Genomic DNA, 13,803 nt, shown 5'->3' on the forward strand with positions numbered 1-13,803 from the left:
TCTAACTTCACTATTTTATTAGCATAGTAGTCGAGATGGCAGCGACTAGAAGGCTCAAAAAGGTAAGATAACACAATTTGTATTACACCGTTTATGCTATTCTTACTGATTGTAGCCAAATCAAAAATGTAAGCTTTGAGAATCGTGTCCTGGATATGTGATGCCCTAGCGCACATCAAGATAACAACTATTAACTATTTCAGGAGCTTGTTGATATCAAAAAACAGAACCATGCCTTTATTGATAACATAGAGGCGAAGGACGATAACATATTGAAGTGGAAGGGACTTATCAAGCCACTAATGTCACCATATGACGAGGGTGCTTTCAAGATCGAACTGACATTCCCCACAGAATATCCTTTCAAACCCCCAATACTGACCTTCCAGACACCTATCTATCATCCTAATGTTGACGAGAAGGGTCAAGTGTGCCTCCCTATCATTAACGCAGCGAATTGGAAACCAGCAACCAAGACTGAACAGGGTTAGTAAAACCGGTACAGAGTCTGAGTTTGTGTTTCTGTAGCGCGCATTGAAGGATTCATGTGGCACAAAAAGGCAGTCATGTCGTATTCTGCGCGGCTTTGAAAATAAAATTAATCGGAATGTCGGAACTAGACCTAAATCGGGAATCTGTCGATGATTAATAATCATTAGATAGATATTATTTGTTATTGTCACATCTTATCCCAACAATCTTATTTCCTGTTTTTATTGTGAAGTTTATCCTTACATTTACCTAAATATAATCTAATTTTCAGTGATACAAGCTCTAGTCGCTCTCATTCATGAACCCGAACCTGAACATCCCCTGCGATCCGAACTAGCCAAAGAATTCATGGAAGACAAGGCAAAGTTTATAAAGAACGCTAAAGATTTCACTAGCAAATTCGCCGAAAGCAGAAATTAGCCGAAAATTTCACAATTTCTCAGTTTTTATTTCTGGTTATGTATGAATGTTCGCTTTCAAAAATTTTGGCCGATGTATGTGATCAAAGCGAGGATAGGTGGGTCAGGGTTTTTAATTAGTAAGTATGATCCAAAGGATCGGTTTAAGAAGACTCCAAAACGTTTCAGTTTCTTGTTAATTGGTTGACCAATGTTTCACAATCTGGATGTAGTATTTTTATGGACCACAAATTCAAATCACTTTGGTGGAACATTGTAAGTGTCAATTGTGTTTGCTCTATAATCTTATTCATTTCAAATATATCCTGTTTTCTTCTCTACTACTGAATTCATTGTATTGGTCTACTTATTAGTCTAGACGTCATTTACTGGAATACGAATACAATACAGCTTTAACTACAAAGTGAAAAAATTATTCATCCTTAAATAACGTTCCCTTCTGCGAAGGAAGGAGGTTTTTAAAAAGTGTGATCTCTGTAAATAAACTGAAAAACCAATGATGAACTCCTCTGATGCGTAGTTGAAAGTAAGGGGTCGTTCACATATTACGTTATGACAGAGGGGGATGGAGGGGGTTTCTAAATAATGACGTGCAATTTTAACACAATGGCTATATTTTGTAAACGTGATTACGGCGAGGGGTTAAAATTGGCCAACAAATGATTACGTAATAATATGTGAATGACCCCTAAGTAGACTGCACGGAGCCGTGAAAAATGTGATCGACATCTATATCTACATTCTGTATCTCGATCAATCCTTGATATGGGCTTGCTGGATTCCTTTAAAAATGATTATAATTCATTTGATTATAATTAAAAATGATTATAATTCATTTGATCTATTCGATCAAAGGCATGTAGTTTTTCGTGCTGTACAATTAACCAAGGCCGTTTTGGGACATTAAATTCAAGGCTACTTGCAGACGTCAGAATTATCATTTCACCCAAGGACACTAAGAGTTTTGTTACTAGATTTCATACACGTAGGAAGAGAGTTCTGTGAATTTGCGACCAATGAAGGAAAGGGTACATGAAAAAGGGCTTTAAAAAGTGAACTTAATTTAAGAATTATCCTGAGTGAGTTTGTTTTTACACGTTACCATGACAGTCTCGGGGATATTCTAGAAAGAATATGTGATCTTACTATTCCGTACACAACTTAGTCCACTGCCTATTATTACATCTAATTCGACAATACTCTTCAAAAGCACGTACAAGGTTACCATACTCATGAGTAAGCTTCCTAGAATGAGTTCCGGCAGTATGGAGATGGTTGGAGTAAGGAGCTCCTCTCTGCCACCATGTTCAACCCGAGGATAATGACTAAGGAGGAGGGAACCGGAGCGCTACATGGTAATTGAAACTACTTACATCGCAAAAGGCACTATCAAGTATGTTGAATTTATGTCCTGTCCTGAGTAAAGCTCGACTGTCAAAATGTGCCATGCCGACCATTGTTTCGGGAAATATGTGCGCTGTTTTCTCAGAATAGTGAAGTTAAATGCTTGGTTTCCAAACTTTCCCTTGAGTTGACTGTTGAGCGTGTGTTTAAAAAACAGTTGTTATTGAACTAGGCAGTTAGAATTTAGTGTTTAAGATGGGCTATACCACTGGAAACAGTGAATCGTTGTGACAAGTCAGTAATATGGAATCATCCTGATAATATTTATTCAGAATGGACCATTCTTCAAAATGTAGACATAATTATAATACGACCATGCATATGTATGCAGTACAGAATGGATTAGTCTGTCTTACGCTTGACACAGTTAAAAATGATTGTCTCATAAAACTCGAAGAATATATAGAAGGAATCGCCTTCGAAATACTAAATGTTTTAATACATATTAATATTATGTACATCAATGCCATTGTTATGTAGGGACCCTTGAAGAATGGATCCGATCACAGCAGCTAGATTAGTGCTCAGATTAGAGAATTAATAAATTGGAATGTACATACTTGCATTCAGGCATTTGCTGGAAATTGGCGGTTACAACGCTGTAAGAGATTGCATATTCTTTGTGTTTCTAAGAGATACAGTAATAGTTCCGTATTCTGACATGCAATACATTTGGAGCGTTTTACATACATTAATACTGTTCTTGGACAATGAAACATTGGTAGAGTAACCAATAGTCCCTGGTAGCCGTGGACATTGGCCATGTACCGCCCAATGCAGAGGATGCAGCAGTCTGTATCACCAATTACCACAGTTGACACTGTTAAATTTACCCGGATATAGCGGACTGTATTTTTAGCTTTCCCAATTGTCAGGCAGCCAATCGTTCTAATCTTCTCGACCATTCGCTGAGCTGCGATCGCCAGGTTAGGTCATCTGACTGCCACTTTGTTTCCCAATCTTCTGAAATAATAACGATATCACGAGCGATTATTTTGGTAGATTCAGAATTAGCAGCTGTTAGGAGTTTGGATCTATATGTCTATCGAAATAACGGCTGCTTGTTTTTATCTATACCATCTTGCAACTTCCAATTATTCACACTTCGATGAGCTTTTTCAGTACGGAATTGTCTCTCGCAACATTGCTTTTGGCAAATTGAACAAATTCGAATAACATTTTCTAACAAATAACGTAGCTGTATTTAATTTTATAATTGGAAATTGTTCTTTGTAATGTCGTCATAGACCATATTTTCGAACACTGTACTGCAAGAGTTATAATATCATCATTTTCGCTTTCGTATTTTAAGGTTCGTGAGAAAAAATAAAATGCTCGATGCTTATATACAATCTCAGTTTGACTTTGATCTCACTGCTACTTATCAATTATTCGTTTGCATTTAGATCAAACCAGAGATCTGCAAGATAACATTTACACATTCTACTCCTTAAATCAAAGCGATTAAATATTCGGGTCAATTGCCACGTAATATAATCATGTTATCCTGCTTGATTCAAGTAATTATGTTCAGCATGTAGCTAGTATGTTATCCTGCATGTAGCTGGCATGTTATCCAGCATGTAGCTGGCATGTTATCCAGCATGTAGCTAGTATGTTATCCAGCATGTAGCTAGTATGTTATCCAGCATGTAGCTGGCATGTTATCCAGCATGCAGCTGGCATGTTATCCTGCATGTAGCTGGCATGTTATCCTGCATGTAGCTAGTATGTTATCCAGCATGTATGTAGTATGTTATCCAGCATGCAGCTGACATGTTATCCTGCATGTAGCTAGTATGTTATCCAGCATGTAGCTGGCATGTTATCCAGCATGCAGCTGGCATGTTATCCAGCATGTAGCTGGCATGTTATCCAGCATGTATGTAGTATGTTATCCAGCATGTAGCTAGTATGTTATCCAGCATGTATGTAGTATGTTATCCAGCATGTAGCTGGCATGTTATCCAGCATGTAGCTAGTATGTTATCCAGCATGTAGCTGGCATGTTATCCAGCATGTAGCTAGTATGTTATCCAGCATGTAGCTGGCATGTTATCCTGCATGTAGCTGGCATGTTATCCAGCATGCAGATGACATGTTATCCTGCATGTAGCTGGCATGTTATCCAGCATGTAGCTGGCATGTTATCCAGCATGTAGCTAGTATGTTATCCAGCATGTAGCTGGCATGTTATCCAGCATGTAGCTAGTATGTTATCCAGCATGTAGCTGGCATGTTATCCTGCATGTAGCTGGCATGTTATCCAGCATGTAGCTGGCATGTTATCCAGCATGTAGCTAGTATGTTATCCAGCATGTAGCTAGTATGTTATCCAGCATGTAGCTGGCATGTTATCCAGCATGCAGCTGGCATGTTATCCAGCATGTAGCTAGTATGTTATCCAGCATGTAGCTAGTATGTTATCCAGCATGTAGCTGGCATGTTATCCAGCATGCAGCTGGCATGTTATCCTGCATGTAGCTGGCATGTTATCCTGCATGTAGCTAGTATGTTATCCAGCATGTATGTAGTATGTTATCCAGCATGCAGCTGACATGTTATCCTGCATGTAGCTAGTATGTTATCCAGCATGTAGCTGGCATGTTATCCAGCATGCAGCTGGCATGTTATCCAGCATGTAGCTGGCATGTTATCCAGCATGTATGTAGTATGTTATCCAGCATGCAGATGACATGTTATCCTGCATGTAGCTGGCATGTTATCCAGCATGTAGCTGGCATGTTATCCAGCATGTAGCTAGTATGTTATCCAGCATGTAGCTGGCATGTTATCCAGCATGTAGCTAGTATGTTATCCAGCATGTAGCTGGCATGTTATCCTGCATGTAGCTGGCATGTTATCCAGCATGTAGCTGGCATGTTATCCAGCATGTAGCTAGTATGTTATCCAGCATGTAGCTGGCATGTTATCCTGCATGTAGCTGGCATGTTATCCTGCGTGTAGCTAGTATGTTATCCAGCATGTAGCTGGCATGATATTCTGCATGTAGCTAGTATGTTATCCAGCATGTAGCTGGCATGTTATCCAGCATGTAGCTAGTATGTTATCCAGCATGTAGCTGGCATGTTATCCTGCATGTAGCTGGCATGTTATCCAGCATGTAGCTGGCATGTTATCCTGCATGTAGCTGGCATGTTATCCTGCGTGTAGCTAGTATGTTATCCAGCATGTAGCTGGCATGATATTCTGCATGTAGCTAGTATGTTATCCAGCATGTAGCTGGCATGTTATCCTGCATGTTGCTGGCATGTTATCCAGCATGTAGCTGGCATGTTATCCTGCATGTTGCTGGCATGATATTCTGCATGTAGCTGGCATGTTATCCAGCATGTAGCTGGCATGTTATCCAGCATGTAGCTGGCATGTTATCCAGCATGTAGCTAGTATGTTATCCAGCATGTAGCTGGCATGTTATCCTGCATGTAGCTGGCATGTTATCCTGCATGTAGCTGGCATGTTATCCAGCATGTTGCTGGCATGTTATCCAGCATGTAGCTGGCATGTTATCCTGCATGTAGCTGGCATGTTATCGTGTATGTAGCTGGCATGTTATCCAGCATGTAGCTAGTATGTTATCCAGCATGTAGCTGGCATGTTATCCAGCATGTAGCTAGTATGTTATCCAGCATGTAGCTGGCATGTTATCCAGCATGTAGCTGGCATGTTATCCAGCATGTATGTAGTATGTTATCCTGCATGTAGCTGTTAATTAGGAACTTTTAGTGGGTGGCCCGCCTCCTGGACGTCTAGTATGTGTCGTATGTTGCTACACTTCATGGTATACTAGTTAGCTGTGTCCGTGTTACTGACAAGCTAGTATTACTTGTCGTGTTGATGTTTTGATCCATTGTTCGGCCGAAATGCTGGTGAACTGTCCAGGTATACTGTAATTACTGCAGGCAGTGTCTAGGTATCTCCGACACACGCTCCCGTTGCTTGCTTTCACACTGGGATCACGTGACGGACTAACGAGCGGCCACGTGGTATGTCACGTGATCCGATCCTCAACCTGGAGCGTGGGGTTCCAACGAGAGCTGCGCATAATCATACACTCGTCACGTGGCAACGCTGCCTGCTGCACGTGGTAGGCCGCATTGACACGTGGTACACAGCACGTGTACAGATTATAATCATAATTTTCTAAGCTCTGTGGCTGTGACTTGTACTGAGCTATATGTGTGTGTATTGTGTATGATTACATTGCTTCATCTTGATCTCTGAAAGCCCCTATTTGCCCACAGTCACCACCTGGATCACGCGACCTTGTTTCTTACCACGTGACAACGTTAAAAAACCACGTGATCTGTACACAAGGTCGGAGTCTGTAGCCGGAAGGGAAGCGGTTAATGGCAGGCCACTTACTAGCAGTATTGTGAGCTTCTTACTGTATTATTAGCACAGTCTGTCTTCGGCATACATCCAGCATCGTTTTAGGATATATGCTGGCTAAACTCCATTGTTCGGGACCTGTCATCAGTTTTGACGAAAATCATTTAATCGCGATACAGCGGCTGTCGAAGAAGAGAATGAGCTTTTAGGATCAGCAGCCTTATAGACAAATAAATGATGTCTATCCGATCGATTCAGCGCTCTCTGAACCAGCTCCCGCGACTCATTATATTTCTCGTTCTCAATTTCATGACTGTTGAACGATTTCACGACTTACATTGCTTACACTAAACAGTAAACAACCTCATATTATGATAATTATGTCTAAGGTTCTTTAACCAATAAATAGTATTAGTTAATACTGGGTATTAGATACCGAGTGACTCAGTGTATTGTGAGTATACTGTGAGTGTATTGTGAGTGTATTGTGAGTGTATTGTGAGTGTTTTTTGAGTGTATTGTGAGTGTATTGTGAGTGTATTGTGATTGTATTGTGAGTGTATTGTGAGTTTATTGTGAGTTTATTGTGAGTGTATTGTGAGTGTATTAGTGTATTGTGAGTGTATGAGTGTATTGTGAGTGTATTGTATTGATGTGAGTGTATTGTGAGTGTATAAGTGTATTGTGAGTGTATTGTATTGATGTGAGTGTATTGTGAGTGTATGAGTGTATTGTATTGATGTGAGTGTATTGTGAGTGTATGAGTGTATTGTGAGTGTATTGTATTGATGTGAGTGTATTGTGAGTGTATTGTGAGTGTATGAGTGATTTGTGAGTGTATTGTATTGATGTGAGTGTATTGTGAGTGTATTGTGAGTGTATTGTGAGTGTATTGTGAGTGTATGAGTGTATTGTGAGTGTATTGTATTGATGTGAGTGTATTGTAATTGTATGATATGCATTATATATTGGAGATAAAGGTCGGCGCCTAATGTTGAATGTTCCCTATTTTGCCTCCAGGTCACCTCTCCGTTGTTTTTAATGTGGTGTGTTAACCTTTATAAAATATACGTCATGTGTTTCTTTAAGATAAAATCTCACATCCGCGGGGAAACATTTAGTTTTTAGCGAAATTGTGCCTGAATGCTGATGTTGTTGTTGTTGTGCTTGAAAAAAAGTTCAGTATCAATTCGGAAGTATTGGGAGAAGTTGGCATGATTATTATAATTTAAATTTAGGCAGGACAAGTTCGGCACTTTGGTCGTTGTACTTTGACGTGAACGGCGCATGAATAGGTAATAGCTGTATTTATTCATGTATTGGATGAATTTTAAATTCTCATCGTATTATTTTGTGCCGTACCGCATGGCCTCCCGACCTGTGCTCCACATTCTGGGAGCACAGGGCAGTTGATAGGGCCTCATATCATCTGATGAAAGACCGAAACCTTATTTTTGTTTTTATCTGCACCATTTAGGATTAAGACTGAGACTGAATAGATCTGGTTAAACGATTGATATAGAATTCAGTCACATTTTATTTTGCATTTCCAGACATATTATATTAAAATCCTATCTGTAAAACGATTCCAAAATACAAGCCTTTACAATTTTTGCTGCCATTGTGTCAATACAAACCAAATTGATTCGATTAAGTATAAAAGTGCATTGTCATAGATGACCCAAACATTCTGCAGCCTCAAATCCGGCAAAGGGCACTCTATTATGTCCGATGCAGCCGTTTAGAAAGTACATGACCAAAAATATAGATGCAGATTTTGAAACTTAAAAACGATGAGGTTTTTAAAGCTTTCATTAATCTTTTTTAGATCAGACCAGAAATTTTATCGTTAACCTAATTTTTAATATCCTGGACTTAAAACAGTTTTCTTTTCTGTGGTTTGTAGGCAGCAGATTAATGATCGTAGTCATATTTATTATGATATGCTGATTATGATCAATCCAGAACTCGTGTTTGAGCTATTGTGGCCAAATCTCTTGTATTTTCTCGTTAAAAGTACAATAGCAGATACCATTGAAATACCTGGAATTTTGAAACCGGAAACAGGAAACTCGGCTTTAGATTAGCGTGCCAACAGACATAATCGTTTATTGCATTGCGTGCAGATGAGAAGGAATAAACTCTTAAGAAAAAGGTATCGTTCATTTTCTGTCAGGAAGCCGAGTAACGAGTAAAAAGGGAGCGCGAGGGTTTGCCGATTATTAATTCTTATTTTTTTCTTAAGAAAAATCTTCTTACTTAAATTGCAGTATTTGTTTTAGATATATTGAAATTATTCTTATAGTGGCTCCAAAGTTCAAAACTTGTCTCGATCAAACTGCTCATAACCCGTACGTTTCACAAAAGTCCGTTATATCCATTTGCATTGTTTACCATGTACGTGTGTGGTATAAAATAATTATACGTCACAATTTTCAGGTCTATACCACTAATGACCATATTGATTCCGTCCGGCTAATTTCAGCATTTCATCCTGGACATTTAAATGGTTTTATTTACATTCTTATTATGCTGCTGCATTGACCCATATTCACTGATACGTCCGTATATTAGCAATTTAGAAACAGCAAATAAAAGGAAGATTGTGATTTATTGATGTCGATCAGGCCACACCGCACAACAGATTAAAATCATTATCCTCTCTTTTATCGAATTAGACGACCCATTTTTAGATACCAGCCATACACACGTGTTATCACGCAGGCGATTACTTCACCGCAGCTGGCATATACACTGGAAATCAGACCATCTCCTCAAGCTAAATGCTCAAATATCTTCTTAGACATTTTCGCCCGTTCTACACATGTAATCGACGATTAGATTCAGTCACTTGGTTCTTCAGGACGGATAAAATTAGTAGAGACTGGACAATCGAGCTGGTCTAAAGCTTTAATGAAACAATTATATTACAAAGCGGGCAATTAAAATCATTGCACAGCCTACTTGTACTTTGCCTTCTTTTTGACGGTAAGAGAAATCCTATGCTGCTTTATAACATTATGCTGTATCCAACCTTTTGTTTCATGGCACGAAATGTGAGCTTCATCGCGATATTACGTAACTTTCTAATTTCCCGTTCGTCTTTCAATATCTCGTACTGCTTGATTCTTCAAGACAATATGGTGCAGTGCTTTAAAAATAAATCTCGTTGTTCTATTTTGTGAAATATTGCTTCTATACCGTGTCACTTCCATGACAATCCAGATAGGTGTGTCATCTTATTGCTATCAGATTGTGATCATATTTGCCACTGCATTCATCTCTTGAACAACCAAAATGTCTGGGAAATAGCCGGATTGGTATGAATAACAGGATTTACAGTCAAGTGACGGCATATCTAATTCTGATCATTAAGACTGCACCTCACATCTTCGTGTTAAATTAGTTGCTATAATTATGAGAAGTGATAGCCGGGGTCCCTATGGTTTTGTGTGGAGTTTTGTAAAGGTGATACTCTCATTATATACAGTTAAGGGGAGATACACCAAAACCGTTTTTGCTCCGAACATCGATTTTATTTTATATTATTTTTAAATAGACAAAAAGAATAAGATTGTACACCTTCAAAAATTTTTTAAAATATTCCCTCATCGAGAAAAAAAATATTTTTCTTTTTCGAAAATTTTTAAAATTTGGAGAAGTCTGTCACTGTAATACCGATAGTTCGGCCATTTAAAAAGTTTTTTGGCTGATTTTTTTACTGAACATTACTTACACTCCGTACTAGAAGCCATTGAAAGGATTATATAATTGAACAATAAATGACTAAGTTACAGACCGAACAAGGTGAAAAAAGAAAAATTGGGATTTTTGCCTACCACCAAAGTTGTACATTTCACCACCCGCCCAGGTCATCTGATATCACTTCAAAAATTCTTGTGAGTGTAGTTGATGATCATGGCAAGCTTTTTGGAACCGGATTTCTCTCGATTTTGAGTTTTAAGCTATGCAATGTGGCCTCAAACGACTTAGTAAAATTCATCGTAAAAAAGGGCAAAAAAGGCAGATTTAAGGCTTAAAATGCCTATAACTCAAAAAGTATCAGTTTTTTTGAAATAATTGTTACAGGATCGTAATCAGCTTGGTAAGACGAATCTTTTAGTACGACATTTATAATATTCAAAGCCACAAAATTTGTAAAAAAATGTGTACAATTTGTACAAAATTTATACAAGGGGGGACCCTTGTGTTCGAGCTAGAAAATTATTTAAGACAATTTGTCTTCTAAAAGCACCTATTTGGTACTAAAAGATTCGTCTTACCAAGCTGATTACGATCCTGTAACAATTATTTCAAAAAAACTGATACTTTTTGAGTTATAGGCATTTTAAGCCTTAAATCTGCCTTTTTTACGATGAATTTTACTAAGTCGTTTGAGGCCACATTGCATAGCTTAAAACTCAAAATTGAGAGAAATCCGGTTCCAAAAAGCTTGCCATGATCATCAACTACACTCACAAGAATTTTTGAAGCGATATCTGATGACCTGGGCGGGTGGTGAAATGTACAACTTTGGTGGTAGGCAAAAATCCCAATTTTTCTTTTTTCACCTTGTTCGGTCTGTAACTTAGTCATTTATTGTTCAATTATATAATCCTTTCAATGGCTTCTAGTACGGAGTGTAAGTAATGTTCAGTAAAAAAATCAGCCAAAAAACTTTTTAAATGGCCGAACTATCGGTATTACAGTGACAGACTTCTCCAAATTTTAAAAATTTTCGAAAAAGAAAAATATTTTTTTCTCGATGAGGGAATATTTTAAAAAATTTTTGAAGGTGTACAATCTTATTCTTTTTGTCTATTTAAAAATAATATAAAATAAAATCGATGTTCGGAGCAAAAACGGTTTTGGTGTATCTCCCCTTAATAGTTAGCAATACTGCGTCAAATAGCCAGCCTGCCCTTAACAATATAGGGCTACAAAGTTATTAATCAGATGTTCTGGTGGCATTGTTTTGATTAAATATCACGTTAGCACTGCAGGTTTGCTGTGGTATCTGATCCCTCAAGTGATTTGGCGTTCATACCATAGAATGGTGCTTTCTTCGAGTGTAATAACAGTAACATGCTATTATAATACATCACAGACCTTTTTTACTGCCGCGCTCTTTTTGGCAAAAATCAAAGGCTATGCATATTAATATCATATATTATAATATATATATTATATATTATTTATATATTATATATTATTATGATATGTGTGTTCATTCAGCGATTGAAAAGTAGGTCGAAAATAAATGTTCCTCATTCTCTCCTAATATGATGGTCACTCGATGGTGAACCTACATGTCTTTGAAGGGAATACAGATTTACTTGCCTCGAACAAATAGGGAATCTTTTGATCACGCTTTCAACCATTTTGGGATCGACTCTTTAACATTTAAATATTCCGGGACACCATTACTACAAAAATTATAATCTAGTCTCATTTCTGTCTGTAATATTTTATTACAACTTATAACTATGTTTTGGGCATTGAATAAAGTTGAACTATTTTGGCGCTCAAAACTAACTTGCTTTCTAAAATTGCTTTATAAAATTGTCTATTGTTTTACTTTTAAGATACAGCTAGTACGGAGTAGAAAGGGTGTGGTAAGCTACAACTTAATCATTGGCGTAATTGATTTCCACTATTTTATTGTTAAAACCAATTTTGTTTTGTCTCCTGATTGAAATTTGGTAATTTTGCTGGAAATGGAAAGTAATATCACAATGCAGTGCTTTACATCGTTCCGATAATATCGCCAGTTGCTGGGTATAAATCCGCTGAAAATATTCATTCTATCCGTCTTTGATCGCAGGCCAGACTTTACAATTAGTAAACAAAAACCAGGAAGACCGCACTACTCTCTTCATGCTTTATTGCGTCATTGCATACCTCTTTTTGAAACCACCAATTTGACCATGTGACGATTGGAAGGTATTACTTAGGTGCATCACTGAGCTGTTGCTACGTTCAACTTTTGTAGTCTAGTCTTTTGGGCACACGTTGCTTCTTATAGTAGTTTAGAACTTTTATTCAAATCTAATCAAAAAGTTTTAGATATTGTATGAGGAACACATGATTTCATATCTGAGATGCCATCGTCTCGTCACTGTCTAATGGGACCTATTGTCCTGATTAATTTTCATTTTTTATGAGTCTGAAAATTTGACTTACGCGTTTTGTAAGGCTTCTCCACGTTCGATCAAATTTTAAAAGTGGGTTGTAGTCTGCTGCCCAATCTGAAAAACCTGATCCTCTCAGTTATTACTGTAACTCTGAATTAGCACAGACTGGCTGACCTCGCAAAACTTTGTTATCCAATTGATCCTCGTGGTTCCTCAGTTTCCTAAACAATCGTTTTTATATTGTGTTCAGGGCACGTTCACTGATTGCCTGCGTCAGCTTGTTTTAAGCCGATCATGCTCACGTTTCCCAGCTGTTTTTAATATTTCTGTAAGCGTGGCGATCATGCCAATTTGAGATCGGTATTGAAGCTGACAGTTACCAACCCCACCACAAACAGCCCAGAACACACGTGCTGAGACTTTCCTACTAAAAATAGGACGCAGTAATTGGCGCGTCATTAGTGATATTACTACAGCTTGATTACTCTGTCGCTTAACAATGTTGTCATGACAATTATGCAGCGGATCTATCTTGACGATGAGATCCCCCATTTCCGCGATCCACCGTAATTTTCATATAACGATCAGCTTATAACGACAGCAAATCAGCGGTGCACCATCACAATTTCATTGTTGCTGTGTCATGTTGTCCAACGGTAGATATTTGATAAATTTATCAAGTACACACGTATACTGAATAGCCTAGCGACGTTCGTTTGCCTCTGCAATTCACATTTTCCTCGATAATGGATATGCGGACATTGTGTGTCTCTTTTGTGTCGCACTTTCTGTGTCCATTGTTGCAGCGTATATCAAGCCACATCCAGCCCGTAATTACAGCGAATTGTAGCCTGATCTTATTGAGGCGGTTGATCCAGGTATACCTTCGCATGTGAGCGATTAGTGCGACAAATGTTGTAGTATAATGAGCTGACTGTATGTGAGGCTGATGCTAGAGAGAGAGAGAGAGAGAGCGGCGGGTGAGGAGGATCAGTGTGCCA

The 13,803-nt window shown here is 38.2% G+C and overlaps 2 protein-coding genes across 2 annotated transcripts in view; one reads left to right on the top strand and one right to left on the bottom strand.

The window, feature by feature from the left end:
- LOC134811871 (uncharacterized) overlaps positions 1 to 13,803 on the bottom strand; it is a 65,557-nt gene that overhangs the window by 33,300 nt on the left and 18,454 nt on the right. The window lies entirely within an intron of this gene.
- LOC134826596 (ubiquitin-conjugating enzyme E2 L3-like) lies at positions 17 to 1,212 on the top strand. The gene is made up of 3 exons (XM_063839027.1): positions 17 to 62; positions 204 to 486; positions 764 to 1,212. Exons 1-3 carry the CDS (start codon positions 36 to 38, stop codon positions 910 to 912), a joined length of 459 nt encoding a protein of 152 aa, XP_063695097.1. The 5' UTR covers positions 17 to 35; the 3' UTR covers positions 913 to 1,212.

The sequence above is a fragment of the Bolinopsis microptera genome, chromosome 2 (genome assembly GCF_026151205.1).
Source record: "Bolinopsis microptera isolate Bmic1 chromosome 2, MBARI_Bmic_1.0, whole genome shotgun sequence".
NCBI classification, from domain to species: domain Eukaryota; kingdom Metazoa; phylum Ctenophora; class Tentaculata; order Lobata; family Bolinopsidae; genus Bolinopsis; species Bolinopsis microptera.